The 19,227-nt window shown below is 38.7% G+C and overlaps 1 protein-coding gene across 1 annotated transcript; it reads left to right on the plus strand.

Moving 5' to 3' along the window:
- The first annotated feature begins 2,096 nt into the window (after positions 1-2,096).
- LOC127966183 (uncharacterized) lies at positions 2,097-18,593 on the plus strand. The gene is made up of 18 exons (XM_052567020.1): positions 2,097-2,359; positions 3,063-3,158; positions 12,242-12,392; positions 12,537-12,621; positions 13,135-13,260; positions 13,362-13,937; positions 14,624-14,649; positions 14,813-14,897; positions 15,576-15,666; positions 16,290-16,378; positions 16,467-16,594; positions 16,771-16,822; positions 16,933-17,030; positions 17,133-17,273; positions 17,394-17,455; positions 17,565-17,611; positions 17,691-17,839; positions 17,919-18,593. The coding sequence occupies exons 6-18, from the start codon at positions 13,909-13,911 to the stop codon at positions 18,212-18,214; spliced, it is 1,293 nt and encodes a 430-aa protein (XP_052422980.1). The 5' UTR covers positions 2,097-2,359; positions 3,063-3,158; positions 12,242-12,392; positions 12,537-12,621; positions 13,135-13,260; positions 13,362-13,908; the 3' UTR covers positions 18,215-18,593.
- Positions 18,594-19,227: the final 634 nt, after the last annotated feature.

Consider the following 19,227-nt stretch of genomic DNA (forward strand, 5'->3'; position numbering starts at 1 on the left):
GTCCCGTAGATCTCTGGTTTTAGACGAGACCGTTTAAAAGCACGAGCCCCCGGGTTGCAGGCATCCATATTGCCACCTCCTTATTACCATCTAATATATATATATATATATATATATATATATATATTTTAAACATTTCTATCAGCCAATGATAATTATAAATAATACGTCACAAGCATAGATCAGTGGACAAGAGCGCATCTGATTGACAGAGCTCTATCAGTCATTAATTGTTATGAGGTAAGAACGATGGTAGACCAGGGCGGGGTGCAATTAACAGTCTGTAATAAAGCAAATAGTCTTCGCTGAATAATTTAGAACAAAAATCACGGGCTTCTATCAGAGGCAAAACAGGAATAACCAGACGACAGGGTCTAAGGAAAAAAACTACATAAATCTCCAGGAGGGCAGAGGCAGGGACCCCGGGATGCAAACAGCCAGTCCAAAAACAGTGAAGACAGCCGGCGGTGTGAATAACCACCCAGCAAACATACGGACGTGAACTGCATTTTCTGTCTTTTCTGCACGTCCCTGGACGTCTAAATGCATCGATTTCTGGATGTCGTTGTCTTCTGGATTTTTAAATGCGTTGCTGCATATTTTAAGTGTATGTATATATAAGCCTGCATATAAAATAATCACACACCCACTGTGTAACATAGTGAAAGGCAATCAATTATGTCTTGAGGTTTAACACATCTTGACAAAAGTTCAAGATCGGTCCAGTCAGACATGAACGTCCATAAAACATCTTAATCATGTGTATATCACTAACAATAACACATTATTTGTGGACATATGCAAAAAAAAAAAACAGCATGTTCTGATTTTGCACATTTTATTGTTTTTGAACAGTTTAGCATCTGATAACCAAACTAAAATACTAATTACAAAATACTGAATTATTATATAAAGGGAAAATTCTTTCATTTACTCACCCTCATGTTTCAAACCTGTATACCTTTCTGTGTTCTGACCATATTGTTTTTTCATGTTTGCTTTACTGGGACAATGACAAATAAGAATCTTAAAGATGATTAAAAATTTTTCAATGTTATCTTTGTATCCATTTTGGATTTCTGAAATAAGTTTACAGGCCAACCATTTTTTTCCATCAGAAATATGATTTAATGAGGGGCATCACTGAATAAAAAGTGCTGAAATACTTTAAAGTCCATTATTATTGTAAAAAAATGTATATTTGCACAGTGTTTGTTTATTAATGTTTTTAATATATAATATAAATCAATATTAATTGCATTTATTTTAAAATACTTTAATCATATAATATTAAGAATATTATTAATATTTGAACATGTGGCATAAACACCTTGCAGGAGCCATTGTTGTCATGTGACAAGAAAATCATAAAACATAAGACCCTCATCATAAAGTATGTTTGAAATCATTGCTATTTATGAAATCAAAGTGGTGTAAATGATTTTAAACTGAACTGACATGAATTCAAATATTACATTGATATACATCTGATATTACATCTGAGAATGTTTTCTACTAGTGTTAATGTTAAAAGATGGTTTCTTTTTATCAATTCTTTATTAATCTAGTCATTGACTTACACAGTTGTCTCATAAACACAAAGATATTTGGAAGAATGTTTGTAACCAAGCAGATCTCACAATCCATTAACTGCCACTGTAGGAAAAAATATTATGATCGTAACATGAGGGTGAGAAAATTATGACTATTTTCATTTTTGGGTGAACTATCCCTTAAACACATTACAGTTGTTTGGCTCATTTCTTGTAACCTCCACCCCCATCTCTTCCCGGAGCAAGCTTCAGGTGTTCTGTCATTGCTACAACCCATTCAGAGTCTCCACCTCTTCACAGCATCTGAGGGAAGAGAATACATGTATTTTTAAAATAAATAAAATAAAACATTTGAGATAAATGACATGCACTTATTTTCAAAATATCTTTATTGTCTACAGCTAAAAAAAGTTAATCAAAAAGCATTCGATTTTATTTTTATTGTACAAAAGGTGTTATGCTTTAATGTGATGCCCTTGAGAAACACCCTTAACTAACGTTTAGAGGTGTAACTGTGATAAAAAGTGAACAGGACATTTCTGATAAGACAGGAGGGCCAACCCATTCTCACTCCAAAGGCGTCAAAAACCAAAGCATGGTCAAGCGCCCCTAGCGTCACTTTTATGACGCCAAATGTGCCTCTCGGCGTCGAATATCGAAGCACTACGACCTTCATTGCTTTCAGTGGGAAACTTTTGGCGTCAGAATTCGACACGAGGACATGAGATGTTTATCGCTATGAAATCACGTTCAAGAAGTCTCATTCAGCACACATCGCGATACTTGCTATCAGTTCCACAGTTTGGGTGAGTAGTCGTATATACGCTCTTTTAATGCCTTTTATAAAATGTATTCTGTCTTCTTTATTAATCAGATTAATGCCAAATGTTTAATCGCTGTATTATATCGGTCATCCGCGGCTGTCTTTGAGTTTCATTGCGTTTAAATAAATGAACACAGCTGCTAATTAGTGTGATTAAACTCTATCTGTCACGTGACGTGCCATAGACCTTCGATCCGTTTTATATTATTATTAATTTCAGGATCAGTGATGTAAGTTGTATTTGTAGTAAAATCATGGTAATCACGACACTTACAAAAGTAATAAATGAAATGTGAAGTTAAAACGCAGTAAACGGGACATTAGTAACTGTAGTTTTACTATGGTATATTAATAATCAATACAACAATACAATAATCACCAAACCAGCTATGTTTGTATCACTGTAATGTTAGTGTTTTTATGTGCTTTTATATGACAGATATCACAGTAATCATATGTTCTGTACCTCGCTAAAAATAAATAAATAATAAAACATGTATTTTTCCATCTTGCAGTTCATTCATATCAGTTTATATATATATATATATATATATATATATATATATATATATATATATATATTTATTATATCTAAATATTATGCTCACAGATCATTATTAACATACTGTATATAATTCAATTTTATTTTCTCTCCCCTTTTTTATTATTTTTATTTTTATTTTTAGCTGAAAAGACGTAAAGGAAGCCCAGTGGTGTTTCTGGAGAGGGATTCCTTCAGAAATGGAGAAGACAGAAAGCTGCGGAGGCAGATATATGCAGCAGTAAGTCTGTGATAGTTTGTTTCTTTTATCAAACATTCCTGCTGTTATAATTTGTAGTGCATCTTTTGTTTTTTTAAACTGTTGCACTGTCCAAATACCCACACTTGCCATCTTTGCACTTGACCACTTGATTACTTATTTGACGTCTTTCCTGTATTTTGCCTAGTGTTCAAGTGAGCATGGTGACCACAATGTGTGTCGAACGTTTCATCACTTGATGACTGTGTTTCCCAATCCTGATCCTGGAGAACCCCAGCACTGCACGGTTTTGGGGTCTCTCTTATCTAACAAACACACTTTTGAGGTCTTGGAGTCTTCACTGATGAGCTGATGAGTTGAATCAGGTGTGTTTGATCAGGGAGACATCTCAAATGTGCAGTGTTGGGGTTCTCCAGGACCAGGATTGGGAGCCACTGCCTTATGGGACACGTAAGTGTTTACAGAGATATTTAATATCTAATTATAAATATTTCACATACTGTACATTGGACAGCTTTCCGTGACCTCTTGTGAGATCTCGGCAAAAAGTCTGACGATTTATTCCAAAACATGATGCATGATGGGATACACTAAGCTTTGTATAGCGCTCCGGAGCAGTATTGGAGAGGTTTAGTGTGTGTTAAGGAAGCTGTGCTTTGGCATTATTGGCATGTATCTGGACAGGGTCAAAGTCTGAAAAATTGCAGTTGCACGTGTGACGGATGTTAATAAGGGTGTGTACTCACAATCTATATTAATGTATTTCACTAATGATCCCTCCTTTCAATTTTCATGTATTTATTTTGTATTTGCCGTTCACGAAAATGTGATAATTTAGGTTTGTCCTTTATTTGAGTCATTTTTGGGAAATGAGTTTTATATTGATTTTACGTTGTGACGTCATATCTGTTCAGCCCGCGCTGCGTCCTCAGACCGCGCTGAGCACGCTGAGGAGAGGTAAGCAGTTAGCGGTGCTCCGCCAATATAAAGTTGTAAAAGTTACCAGAATTGTTAGTAAGTACTTAATATGCTAAAATGTTATTGTTAAGAGTGTTACAAACGTACTGAAAATTGTTTTATGTGTGGATGGATGACATCTAATGGTTTATCATTGAGTACAGCGGTTTGAGTATGTATGTGCGTCAGTAGGACACAGTGATTTTAGTGAATCAATTAACTGGTGTTGTATCTGTCCAGGTGGAAAAATCACAGAACGAAAACCTTTCTCATTGTTGTACTCTCTCTGCTCCATCCAGGTATAGATAATTGTTCATTTGATCTTCAATTAATTTTTGTATCACTTTGTTCAATTCATCAATTCTAATTCATGTTTGATTTAAAAATTTGCTGCAGAAGATTATATCATATCTGGATAAATGTCTGTAACGATTTATCTGGCACTGTATTTTTGATGTTATCATTGTGATTTTCACTGAGACCGCGCTGAGCACGCTGAGGAGAGGTGGAAAAATCACAGAACGAAAACCTTTCTCATTGTTGTACTCTCTCTGCTCCATCCAGCACCTGCATGCCCCATTTCAATAAACCCTCCATCAGCAGCAGTTCCTGTGATCCGTGTCTTCATTTATAACACAACGCAGATCGAAACCGTGCCATAGACAGGCCGGTTACAGTGGTGCCGTGACCCGGATGAAGATCAGCTCACCTCGGATCTTCGTCCAAGAGTCAATGCCGTTTGATCACCGGTGGATGCTGCACTTCCGACCAGGTTCTGATGAGCAGTAACACAAAGTGGTGCACTTTCAAAGAACTGGACACTTTACTATACAATTAGCACTACTAGTTTTATTTTTCTTTCTCTAGTTTATTTAGTTCTGCTGGTGTTTTTGCCATTTGAATTCTTTATTCAGTGTTTTGATAACTTAAACAGGAATAATGGCATATGGTTTCAATTCAGATACTTTTAATGTTGATAGGGACATGTCAGATTCAAGTTTTGCAAGAGGAAGACACCTCAGTGATCATTCATTTACTCCTTTTGTAGGGAGGGGTAATGTAGAACGAACACCTGAATTTTGTTCTACTCGAGTAACTGAACAAACACCTAGCCAGTTAAGGAGTAATCCATTATCAGTCAGCCCTGATTTAAATGATGCAGCATGGTATAACCTCATAACACACATTGCTCAGGAAGTAGGACAGACTATAATTTCTGCTCAAAGTGGGGAAAGGTGTGGGGAAAGAGAAGCCAGTAATGCACAGACAAAAAGTTTAGGTGCAGGTCAGTCATTCTCAGAGGCACCCTCACTAAATCTAACAGGAGTTAAACTGGTCATGCAGTCTGAAGTAAGGGAGCCCCCTGTTTTCCGAGGAGATGTAACTGATAAGTTCAGTGTGCATGAGTGGGAGGATTTAGTGGACACTTACCTGCGGAAAAGAGGCCTACCAGTATCTGAGCATCATCATGAAATCCTTTCGAGGCTGATGGGTAAAGCCAAAGACATTGTTCGAATAACCCTTCGTAGTAACACTTCCCTAAGACCCTCTGAGAACCCCAGAGTAATATTTGATATTCTGAAACAGCATTTCAGTGAGGTCAGGTTCTCCTCTATGCCTTTAGCGGATTTCTACGGCACAGTACCTGTTGCTGGGGAAAATCCAGTTGAGTATTGGGTCCGTTTAAATAAGGCTGTGGATGTTGCAGAGGAGGCTTTAAATAGACTTGGGCGGCAGATGGATAACCCATGCCAGGAGGCAGCTATGATGTTTGTCAAATACTGCCCAGACCCAACATTGTCAGCAATTTTCCGCTTGAAAGCACCAGATAAGTGGACGGCGAGTGAAGTACAAGAGCATCTCGACAGATATCATACTGAACAAAAGGAACAGTTAGCAGTCAAATTCAAGCGTAACATTGTTATGAGGAATGCTACAGCTCATACTCAGTCACTTACAGAGAATGAGATTGCAGCTAGTGGTTTCCCTGTTGTGCCGTCCGATAATCTTAATGCTGGCACTCCATCTCCTCCACAGAATGATGATAATTGTATGAAGACACTCATCAGTCTACTTGACCGTGCTCTTTTCCAGAATAGTCAAGCGGAGATTAGGTGTCCTCGACCAAGCCAACCACCTATGAGACCATGTAAGGTATGCCGTTCTCATGAGCATTCAACTTTAGCGCACTGTCGGAGACAACGACTCTGTCTCGCCTGTTTCCAACCTGGTCACATAAAGAAGAATTGTACAGAAAGTCAACCCAGCACTGGCAATCAGTTCACAAAGCCACTTCAGGGTTCACCGACTTTAAAATAGTCGACCCACACCTGGAGAGGGGACGTGTGGGTGGAATGGAACAAACCCTCGAAAATGCAGATATTAAGCAAGTTTATGAAAGTGCATGTGCACAAGCTCCAGCTGAAGTCAAAGTGATTGCACAGAATACGCAAACTCTTGAAGTGTTTGATGAGTTATTTTATGCCCCTGTATATGTGAATGACCGATTCCAGATGAAGGGAATGTTGGACTCAGGATCTATGGCATGCACTTTCAGTGAAGCAGTAGAGAGTAGAATGCTCAGTGAAGATGTGTTGCCAAAACCCACACCATTGACACAAGAAATAATGTTAATAGGATGTGGAGGTAAAATAACCAAGCCAAAATGCATGTATGAAGTTGAGCTGAAAGTGTATGGTGAAAGATGTTTAGTCCCTGTTTTAGTCGTGCCAGGGCAACGGGATGATTTAATCATCGGTACCAATGTAATTAAGTTCCTCATGCACCGAATGAAGATCAGTGATGATTACTGGAGGACAGTAAACAGTGTTTCAGAGCCATCTTTCTCATGTGAACGATTCTTGGATGTCATGGCAAATACTTGCCGCTGGAGAGGTGGAGATCCACCAGACAAGGTTGGGACTGCTAAGCTCCAACAGTCAGTCACCCTAATGGCCAAACAAGAACACCTTGTCTGGGGACGGCTGCCGAGTAATACTATCATGTCACCAGGGAGCACTGTAGTCGTGGAGGCCACTTCTTCCAGAGCTATGCCACGGGACATCATCATAGGCCGTGTTGTTACACCTCTGTGGGGAGATCGTTGGGTTCCTTTAAAAGTTACCAACCTCTCGGACAAGCCGGTCACCCTTAAAAGGAACTGTAAACTAGCTGATGTATTCCCGTGTCTTGCTGTGGAAGATTTTGAGCTGTTGCAGGGTGTCAGTCATGCTCAGGTGCCCACATCCGAGAAAATTTACCAACCTGGTGTCACAGGAGATCTTAAACAGAGACTTAGGGCCGTAAGCCTCAATGACATTGACATTGACTCATGTTCTGCCAGTGATGCGGCAAAGGAAAGGCTTGTCCAGTTGCTTGAGAGCTACAATGATGTATTCTCCAAACATGCTCTGGATTGTGGGGAGGTCAGAGGTTTTGTTCACCGCATCCACTTAACTGACACACGCCCTTTTCGACTTCCATACCGTCGGGTACCACCTGCTCACTATCAAAAATTACGCCAAGTTCTCTCAGAAATGGAAGAGCAAGGAATAATCCGTAAATCAGTGAGTGAGTATGCCTCACCTTTGGTTTTAGTATGGAAGAAGGACGGCAGCTTAAGGATCTGTACAGACTTTAGATGGCTGAACGCTAGGACCATTAAGGATGCGCACCCGCTCCCACACCAATCAGACTGTCTCGTTGCTTTGGGTGGAAATACTCTCTTCAGTACTATGGATTTAACGTCAGGCTTTTATAACATCCCCATGGCTGAAGAAGATAAAAAGTACACCGCGTTTGCAACTCCAGTAGGTCTCCATGAGTACAACAGGATGCCTCAAGGGTTGTGTAATAGCCCAGCGTCTTTTATGCGAATGATGTTAAGTATCTTCGGGGACCTGAATTTTAGCAGTCTGCTGTGTTATTTGGATGACTTATTGGTGTTTGCACCTGATGAGACTTCAGCTTTGGAGCGGTTAGAGCTAGTGTTCCAACGATTGAGGAGCCACAATCTCAAATTAAGCCCAAAAAAGTGCCATCTGATGCAAGCGTCCGTTAAGTTTTTAGGTCATATCATCGATGGGAATGGTGTTTCCGCTGATCCTTCAAAGGTTGAAGCCATAGCAAAACTGTCAAAAGCTGACCTCATGGAAGAAGATGGGTGCACTCCATCTGTACGGAGGATTAAATCTGTCTTGGGGATGATCCTCTATTACCAGCACTTTATCCTTAATTGCTCCTCCATTGCCAAACCACTCTTCTCCCTAACTGCTGGACAGAAGAGGAGGACAAAGGTCAAAACTGAGGCTAAGGCAGGCACTTACAGAAAGCTGAAGCCAGATGACTGGACCCCAGAGTGTGACGATGCCCTTTCTAAGCTGAAAGAGAGCTTGCTGCAGAGTGTGGTCTTGGCACATCCCGATTTTTCCCTTCCATTAGTCTTGTCAATCGATGCTTCTCTGGAAGGGCTTGGCGCTGTGCTATCACAGATACCAGCAGGTGAGGAAAAAGCACGCCCGATTGCATTTGCAAGCAAGTCATTGAGTAACTCTCAGAAGAGATATCCAGCACACAAGCTCGAGTTTTTAGCCTTAAAGTGGAGTGTGTGTGAAAAATTCAGTCATTGGCTAAAGGGCCACACGTTCACTGTATGGACAGACAATAATCCACTCACTTATATCCTAACAAAGGCTAAACTCGATGCTTGTGAACAGCGCTGGGTGTCTAAGCTTGCTGCTTATACTTTTGATCTCAAGCATATTGCTGGAAGTAAGAACACAGTAGCTGATGCTTTGAGCCGTGATCCTTTCACAAAAACAGTAAGTCGCAGGCTTATCACAGAGCAATACAGCAGTCTACTCTCTGAGGCTGAAAGTGTTGATAAAGATGGAGTTCAGGACATTTTCCGTTTACAAGTGAACACCCTTCATGTATTGTCTCAGTCAAACTCAGTGTCTTGTGATCACACAACGGTCAGGACCCTTTTGAGCCTCCACGATCAATGGGAGATTGTAACTGAGCTACGGGCCATGCAGGCAATCCAGTCCATTCAGAATGCAGCAATCCCTGGAAACGACACAATTGCAGTAATCCCTCTCGATGAGATCCGACAGGGCCAAGAGTCAGACCCAGTAATCTCGAAGGTTATACCCTTCCTGAGTCAGAATAAACGTCCGTCAAGGCGAGAAGTGGCTAGAATGGATACCAAGGCTCTAGATCTTCTTAAGCATTGGGATCGACTGAAGGTTCAAGATGGAATAGTCTATCGTGTTTCAAAAGATCCTTTGAGCCATCATAAGAAGTTCCAACTTGTACTTCCTTTTAGTCTCAGGGCTAAAGCCTTAAGTGGTGTGCACGATCTCGCTGGACATCAGGGACAGTCAAGAACTGTTCAGCTAACTCGACAACGCTTTTTCTGGCCTAGAATGGAGCGTGACATAAGGGAGTATGTCAAATGTTGTCAGAGATGTATATTGGCCAAAACACCTGAGCCATCTGCTCGAGCCCCACTTGAGAACATCAGGACTTCGGCCCCTATGGAGTTAGTGTGTTTGGACTTTTGGAGTGCTGAGGACAGCAAGCAGCGTTCTGTAGATGTATTAGTCGTGACAGATCACTTTACAAAGTTGGCTCATGCTTTTCCATGTGTGAACCAGAAAGCAAAACAAATTGCGAAGAAGCTGTGGGATCATGTCTTCTGCATATATGGGTTCCCGACACGCATTCATACGGATCAAGGGACCAACTTTGAAAGTACCCTCATTGCAGAACTGCTCAAGCTGGCAGGTATTAAGAAGTCACACACTACAGCGTACCACCCGATGGGAAACGGTGGAACAGAGCGGTTCAATCGGACCCTGGGCAGTATGCTTCGTTCTCTGCCTCTCAAGGAGAAACACAAGTGGCCTGAGCAAATACAGACATTGACATTTGCATACAATGCCACAGTACACGAGACCACCGGTTACGCCCCATTTCAGTTGATGTTTGGTCGCATTCCAAAGCTACCTGTTGATGTCATTTTTGGGCAGGTGTTGCATGACCCTGTGATTGTTGACCATGACAGTTATGCAGAAACGCTTATGTCTTACCTTCGTGAAGCAGCGCACATTGCCCAGAAACACACTGAAAAAGAACAGAAAAAGCAGGCTAAGGCTTATAATCGGAAAGTCAAGGGTACATGTTTGAACATTGGAGACAGAGTGCTCCTTGCAAACAAAAGTGAAAGAGGAAAGAAAAAGCTTGCTGACAAGTGGGATCCAACGGTCTATATTGTAAAGGATCGAAACCTTCAAACTAACATCTACAAACTGATTGATGATGCTGGGAAATCCAAGGTGGTGCATCGAAATTTGATTTTGGATGTCAGCTTTCTACCAATTGAACCACCTCAAGATGGCAAGGACATCCAGTTAAATGCTGAGACTATGGAGACAGAGTCTTGTATGTCTGAGTTATCTGATTCATCAGAAGAAGAGAGTCTTGATGATGGAACAAAGGAATGTGTGCTTGATGAACGAGATGAAGTTAAAGATCAAGAACCTTTGTGTGATGATGGTGATTTGGAATCTGATAATTCAATTCAAAGTCGAAGAAGTGTCTGTTATCAAAATCCCAGAGAAAATGAGGCCGTTGGTGGTTATTCTGATGAAGTTTCTGCTATAGAAACTGAATCTCATGATAATAACACTAACTCACAAATACAGACTGTGGATGACTCTCATGCTAACAGTATTCCTGACACACAAGCACAAATTCCCACTGACACACAGGGTGTTAGGACTCGTGCAGGAAGGGTTGTCAAAAAAGTTAGCCGTTTGATTGAATCCATGACACAGAGACCATTTTACAGTCAGATGGTGGGGTCATCATTAGGCAAGAGATCAGGATCAGTTCTTTCTTTATTTTAAAAATCTAATATGTTATTTTTCAGTCACAGTACTGTGAAGGGGTGTGTGACGTATGAATTTCATTAAGTGTAATATAGGCCAGATTTTTGTGTGTTGTACAAGGCAGCATGCTGTTCTGAGAATGTCTAAGACTTGATCAATCTTGGACTTTTCTTAATCTTTTAAGTAGATAACTTACAATGTTGAACTGCGAATGAGATTCGTTGAAAATCTGGTTCTGTTGGATCAATTGCTTTTGTCATTTTGGTCAGGATATTAGTGAAATTCAGGAGGGGTGAATGTGACGGATGTTAATAAGGGTGTGTACTCACAATCTATATTAATGTATTTCACTAATGATCCCTCCTTTCAATTTTCATGTATTTATTTTGTATTTGCCGTTCACGAAAATGTGATAATTTAGGTTTGTCCTTTATTTGAGTCATTTTTGGGAAATGAGTTTTATATTGATTTTACGTTGTGACGTCATATCTGTTCAGCCCGCGCTGCGTCCTCAGACCGCGCTGAGCACGCTGAGGAGAGGTAAGCAGTTAGCGGTGCTCCGCCAATATAAAGTTGTAAAAGTTACCAGAATTGTTAGTAAGTACTTAATATGCTAAAATGTTATTGTTAAGAGTGTTACAAACGTACTGAAAATTGTTTTATGTGTGGATGGATGACATCTAATGGTTTATCATTGAGTACAGCGGTTTGAGTATGTATGTGCGTCAGTAGGACACAGTGATTTTAGTGAATCAATTAACTGGTGTTGTATCTGTCCAGGTGGAAAAATCACAGAACGAAAACCTTTCTCATTGTTGTACTCTCTCTGCTCCATCCAGGTATAGATAATTGTTCATTTGATCTTCAATTAATTTTTGTATCACTTTGTTCAATTCATCAATTCTAATTCATGTTTGATTTAAAAATTTGCTGCAGAAGATTATATCATATCTGGATAAATGTCTGTAACGATTTATCTGACACTGTATTTTTGATGTTATCATTGTGATTTTCACTGAGACCGCGCTGAGCACGCTGAGGAGAGGTGGAAAAATCACAGAACGAAAACCTTTCTCATTGTTGTACTCTCTCTGCTCCATCCAGCACCTGCATGCCCCATTTCAATAAACCCTCCATCAGCAGCAGTTCCTGTGATCCGTGTCTTCATTTATAACACAACGCAGATCGAAACCGTGCCATAGACAGGCCGGTTACACACGTAATTAATAATATTTCCTTCCTTCTGTCTTAAAGGATTTTTTGCAGATAATGCTGTTCTTCTTTTTCAGGTCTAAAATATCGAGCTCAACAGCTATTTTAAGAGCCAACCCTCACAAACCTTCCTAAAAACTAAAAGAGCTATTACTGAGTCTCAGCGAATCTTGCCATGATCAGCTCTTCCCAGGTACATTTGTTTAGAATATTTTTTTTTAATCAACATTTACTCCTCAAATGCTCTGGTCTGAATCTTACTTTAAATTAACTTAATTATGTTTAATGAGCAATATTAATTGCACACAGAGTAAGTAGAGATTATCTTGTTTCACAGAAGAGAAGGAAGACCAAGGAAATGATTTGCTCAGGATGAGGAATGAAGATGGCCATCTTGAGCTCAAACAAACAGAAGTCCTCTGGTATGTGTGTGTTGAAGCAGTGCTGTGTTATACAACATTTTATAATGATCTCTCACAGAACTGGTCATGCCAGCCTTGATTTCTTTTTATACTATTACATTTACAGCATGTTAGCAAAGTGTGACTGGACATTTTTCATCTTATGTTTTTAAAAACACACCACCTGTTTTAAGAGTAGACAAGTATCATGAAATTGGTTTAGTTGATCTAAACACCAATTGACATTATCTCACTGTTTTGTAAATGCTATGTTATAAATTGTGGATTGATAGTTGAATGGTTTGAAGCCAGGCCTGACACTGCACAGACTAAAACACATTTGTGAGAGAAGTCAGGAACTTTGGAGAAAGATTCTAGAGGAAAAAAACACATTTACTGCTACAATAGATGAATTCTAGAGTCTCTGAGAACTACACGTGCTAATGCAGTCTCATGAGCAAGTCCTTTGCCTCTGTAACTTTTTCTTAATTCTTGCTGAATTACATTTTTATTGCAGTATTTTAATTTGTACAGATGATCTCATCAGCCAAATGAGGGGTTTTGACCAAGTGATGCTCTTGAAAGGAGTGAAAGAAGAGGATGTGGTAAATTGTGGTAAAAAAAAGCTTCTCTAAAGGTCTCAAAACAGCTTGAAGAATGGTAAGTGTACAGTACTACAAGGGTAAAATCACACAGAACATAAGCTGAGCTCTCTGTCCATTAAACAACTTCATCTGGATTGTGTGTTTCACTTTGACCAGGTCTGGGATCTTAGGACTGAGAGATCCTCTGGCTGAGAAAAAACTACACCACATCAGTGCTGGATATCAACCACAAACTGTTTCCAGACACGAGAGAAGAAGATCACGATGGGGAGATGAAACCAGTTTAGATGTGATGATGGGAATCATTATTTTCTGGAACAGTATCACATGTCTTATATGTATCACATGTACGGTGTACATTTTAGGACATCCTCAGACCTCAGTCATTAAATGAAAAGGCGTCATGCATCAGACTAAAAGGCTTCAGTCATTGGACAAAACGGCATCGCGCCTCAGACTGAAAAGCTTCAGGTCTCAGGAAAAACGACGTCAGGTGTCAGGTCTCATACAATTAGGCATCAGACGAAACGGACTCAGACCAAAAGGCATCAGACGAAACGGACTCAGACCAAACGGACTCAGACCAAAAGGCATCAGACGAAAAGGACTCAGACAAAAAGGCATCAGACGAAACGGACTCAGGTGGACTATCGCGTAGCCCCGCCCCATGTGACGTCACACGCACGCGGTTCAGAGGAAGTGTATGAAACGGTTGATGGATGGCAAAAGGAGGTAAGCCGCATCTGATATATTATATTTTAACAGTTTTATTCAAATGTTACACTAATTAAGTTATATACAGACGAGAACATGCATTTCGAGAGTCTTAGTGCACGTTTAAAAAGTTAGTTAGCCATATTGCAACTAGCGAGCTTTTATGTTGGCAAAGTGTAGTAAAAAAATAAACATGGTTGTATTACCAAAAAACAAACAAACAAACAAACACACACACACACACATACGCACACACACACACACACATACACATACGCACACACACACATACACATACGCACACACACACACACACACACACACACATACACACACACACACACACACACACACACACACACACACAAACACATACACACATGGTTGATATAGTTAAATCATGGTATCCACAGATTAACCATGGTTTTGCTATACTAACCATAGTTTAACCATGATGTTTGTAGTAAAACTGTGGTTATACAAATGGTAATCATTACACTAAAAAAACATGTTACTATACTTTTACTATAATAAAACCATGGTCACTTTACGTCAAAGTAAAGCAAATTCTTTCAAGCTATTAGATTGAAATCTTAGTCTAATTATAATATACCTGTATGAGTCTAACACTAGTTGTTGAATTAAATGATTTTGTAAAAACAATGGTTCTGTCTTATAACTAAATATATATTTGTTTGTTTCAGTCAATCAAGAATGGATACAGAGATAAGTATCCTGCATTTAAATGGCTTATATTATAAATGTATTGTTATTTGTTAGATCGTAATACTATCATGTTCTGTTTGCTAAAGCTACTGAATGAATGTTGAAACTTTTTACAGAATAAAAAAAAAAAAAGAAAAAACCCCTTTAATGTCCCTTAACTTATTTAGATGAAACGATAAAGTTGCTATTTGACAATGGCTTCAAACAAAGAGAAATGTGCTCTTTTCTTGCTGCTTCTGGATACAAAATCAGGTAATCATTAAGCTTAGTTAAGTTGGTAACACTTACTATGAAGCCCATATTTATAACACATTATAATGAATGCACAATGCATTATAAAAAAAAAGATATGTACAGTATCTTACTATCTTATTGATATTACAATAAACATAGTTAAAATCAAATGTGCCATATTACACATTCATCTGATCAGATATCTGATCTTATGGCTGTTTAAGAAAAATATTATTTTTATTTTCGTTATTGTGTTTGTTGTTATTTATAAGTGGTAATTGTCTGCTTTAAGTAAAGTAACAAGTTAACAATGGCAAGATATGAGACTTATGATATATTATAACTATGAGAAATATAATCCATTGTAAGTTAAGTGGATGCATTATGTTCATTGTGTATTATAAATCATCTTAAATGCTATAATCACAAATAAGTAAATATTATAGCATTAAAACTGTTGTTATGATTACTCATGAGATGATACGACATATTATAAAGTTTTTTATAATACATTATGCATTCATTATAATGTCATAAGAATACTCTTATAATGTGTTTTAAATACGGGCTTCATAGAAAGTGTTACTGTTAAGTTTAATCGATATTGTACTGCTTCACTGATGTTAAATATACAATATATCCTTATACAAATGAAGAAAAAAAATGTTTACAGCATCTTATGTTTTAATCTTGCAGTGAAAGGCATCTAAGAAGATTATTAAAATCCCTTGGTTTAAAACGGAGGAGTTTTGACAGGCCCCATAATGAAATTCGCCATGCTGTTATGGTACAGTATGTCTTAAAGCAGTGTTCTGCATTCCTACTCCTGGAAAGCTACTAACTTCCTGATTTCAGTTACAGTCATTTTCTAAAACACCTGCAGTCAGCTGCAAATAACTGCCTTAAGTAAATCTCCAAGTGGCTAAGTGTGGTGTCCCATACTCTGAATTGGTGCTCTGCATTTAACCCATCCAAGTGCACACACACAGCAGTGAACACAAACACACCGTGAACAAACACCCTGAGCAGTGGGCAGCCACTTTTTGCTGCGGCACCCAGGAAGCAGTTGTGGGTTCAGTGACTTGCTCAGGGAGACTTCTGTTGTGGGTAATGCGGGTGGAAGAAAGTGCTGGTCATTCACTCCCCCAACCTACATTTCCTGCCGGTGCTGAGACTCAAACATGTGACCTTCAGGCTACGAGTCTGACTCTCTAACCATTAGGCCCCGACTACCCATAAACCTAATTGTGTTTCTACTGAACACTGGCAGTAATTTCCATGTAAACTCAAATGCTTTGATTTGTTGATTCTGATGCATCTAATTAAGCCAGGGTGTCCAACCCTGCTCCTGGAGGGTGTGTGGGTGTTAAATATTTATTGTGGTAATAATCCAAAATAATATTTATTTAGAGTGAGCTTATGCACTGGTCACCTTGGCAAGGAATCCGTGCAATGCACAAACGGGTTCGTGATGTCAGAGGAATCCAGCCTTGCTACAGGTATATATATTATCTATATTAACCCTGTTTTTTAAAGATGTGGTCAAGCTTTTTTCCCCCAAAATGTTTCTCTCTGTTATTTCTCTAGGAATGATGTGGCTGTAATAATGAGAGAACTTGATGCCAGTGGTCTTCTTAGAAGATGTCCTGGGAAAAAAAGGATTGAACGTAGGAACTACTTCAGCCGTGGACCAAATTACACTTGGCATATTGATGGTAAATATGATTAATTATTAAGTGAATATGAATAAACAAAGTAGTGTTACAGATGCTGAAGAAAGTCATAGATATCGAAAACAGAGTAGAGTAAAGAGCATTAACTAGTTTTCTGACTGATGTTTTGATTAAATTAAATATATTTATTGTGATGCATATTTTATAATTTGTTGTAGGAAATGACAAATTGAAATTCTGTGGAATCTGGGTACATCTTGGTATTGATGGGTATACAACCTGTACATTTAATGAAGTTCATTGCTTAGTAATTTTAGTCTCTGAAATGTAATCTAACTTATTTTATATTTCTGTTAACATACTTGAAATGGCTTTAATAGGTTTTCTAGGAAAATCATTTGGCTTAAGGCTGGCACCTCAAACCGACAGCAAACCTTCGTTGCAAGGTACTTCTTTGATGCCATTCAGGAACACAGTGGTAAGTATATTTGATATCTTACAATGAACATGATAGGTGAGAGCTTCTTATATCAGTAGACAATATTATTATTATTGAAAATATTACTTGTATTTATTATAGGTTGCCCACGATTCATAAGGGCAGACAGAGGAAAGGAAAATCTTCTCGTCGGACAGATGCAAGTGGCATTTCACTTCCGGGAGTCTGGTGATCAAGGACGAGACTCCTTCAGAGTGGGCACATCAGTACATAACCAGGCATGTGAGCATAAATGGATTTATATATTATAATGCATGCAATATATATATATATATATATATATATATATATATATATATATATATATTATAAAAAGAAATAATATTTTGTTTTATTAGCGAGCTGAATGCTTCAACAGTATGCTGAAGAAAACATGGATCAAAAAATGGCAGGTGACATTTGAGGTGAACTTTGTTTTTGTCTCAGTTGGAATGTATAGCATATGCTTATTGATGCTTAATTGAAGGCATTTTTGTAATAGATTTACTTATCTAAAAAAATGTGTGTTTTTAGGCCATGATGGAATCTGGCATGCTCAATTTAGACAATCCTGTACACATGTAAGTTAAAACTTCTTGTCATCCCCCATGTATCTGCTCTCATTAAATGAAAAAAATAACAATACATGTTAACCTACAGAAATTGCCTGCAATATACACACCTTCCCCTTCTTGAGAGAGAGCTGAACATAGAGCAAAGACTGTGGAACACTCACGACATTCGCAAGCAAAGGAATGCTCCAGGTCCATTTGGGAAACCAGACCTTCTCTTTACTTCCCCACCCGAAGGTATCTGTTTATCATCCAAATTAAAAAGGTTCAGAAAAACAGTACCCAATGTGAAAAAGGAATTTGTATCTTCCTGCAGGCTTTGCTGATATGCTCTGCAAAGTAGACAACGACCTCCTGAAGTATGCAGAACAGCTTGTTTGTGGAGTAGATGAGCCTTTGTTGGTGGCAAATGAAGAATTCAGAAAAATATCAGAGGCTATTCTGCAAAATACAAACTTCCCATCATCACCAGATGGGTCTTTGGCGGCTTACCTCATGTTGGTGGAGAAATTCACCACAGTCCTTCAAACAAGAGGCACTCCCATTCCATCCACATTTGCAGAGGCAAATGAAATATACCAACTGCTGGCCAATGAGACAGGGACTTTTTAACTGCTCATCAACAAAATAAATACATATAAAGGGACCAAATTATTAAAAAAGTGCTACAAATGAAGATGCAAAACATGTTTAATGATGTGAACATACATTGAAACAAATAATGAAACATACCAGCAGTGTTAGACAGAGAGAGAGAACGGCTGTGATTATAATGTTAACATTTTACCAACATTGGTTTTTGTACTACAAACTGAAATGACAACTTGCACAGTCCATGTGATAATCTGTAACATTTACCATTCGTAACCATAACGGCTCTTTAAATCTGGCCCCTCCACTGTTTTTAGGGACAGCACCACAGAGGAAGCTTCAGGTCTCGATGCTACATCATAGTGTAACATTGTACCAATAAACTGGTACTTGTCACTCAGATGTTGTAAAGCATGTGGTGGCACCTTTTTGGCCATTAGACTGCACAACTCTCTTTGGTTTTTCACTGTCCATGGCACTGATTTCGTGAAAATCTCCAGGTATGTTGCTCCCAGAGACCAGATGTCAGAACTTCTGGAAGCCTGTTCAAATTCAACCAGACACTCTGGGGCCATATAAAGAAAGGTTCCACCCATTGGCCCTATTCCTCCTCCAGTAAGTCTGCTTCCTTTTCGTAGTACAACCGTGTCTCTGATGTTGGCAAGGCCCCAGTCTGTCAGTACAGCCTTTTTTGAGAACTGGTCGATCTGTTAATAGTATCAAAATAGGTTTTAAATCATTAAATGTATATGTTTTTACATATACTTACTATAGAAAAAAGTCTTACCAAAATATTGGGTGGCTTTAAATCTTGATGGATGACATTTTTGGAATGGATGTACTCAATGGCCATCGAGATGTCGAGAGCAACAAAATAACTGTCATCTCCTTCAAGCTAAAAAAAAAATTACAATTGAAATTTGAATAACAGACTTATGAAAGAGTTTGAAAGAGTTATATTTCACCAAAGATGGAGATACACGCACAACACAGCATAATCTTCAAAAAAAAATAAAAAAAAATCAAACTACCAA

The sequence above is a fragment of the Carassius gibelio genome, chromosome B10, assembly GCF_023724105.1.
Source record: "Carassius gibelio isolate Cgi1373 ecotype wild population from Czech Republic chromosome B10, carGib1.2-hapl.c, whole genome shotgun sequence".
Taxonomy (NCBI): Eukaryota; Metazoa; Chordata; class Actinopteri; order Cypriniformes; family Cyprinidae; genus Carassius; species Carassius gibelio.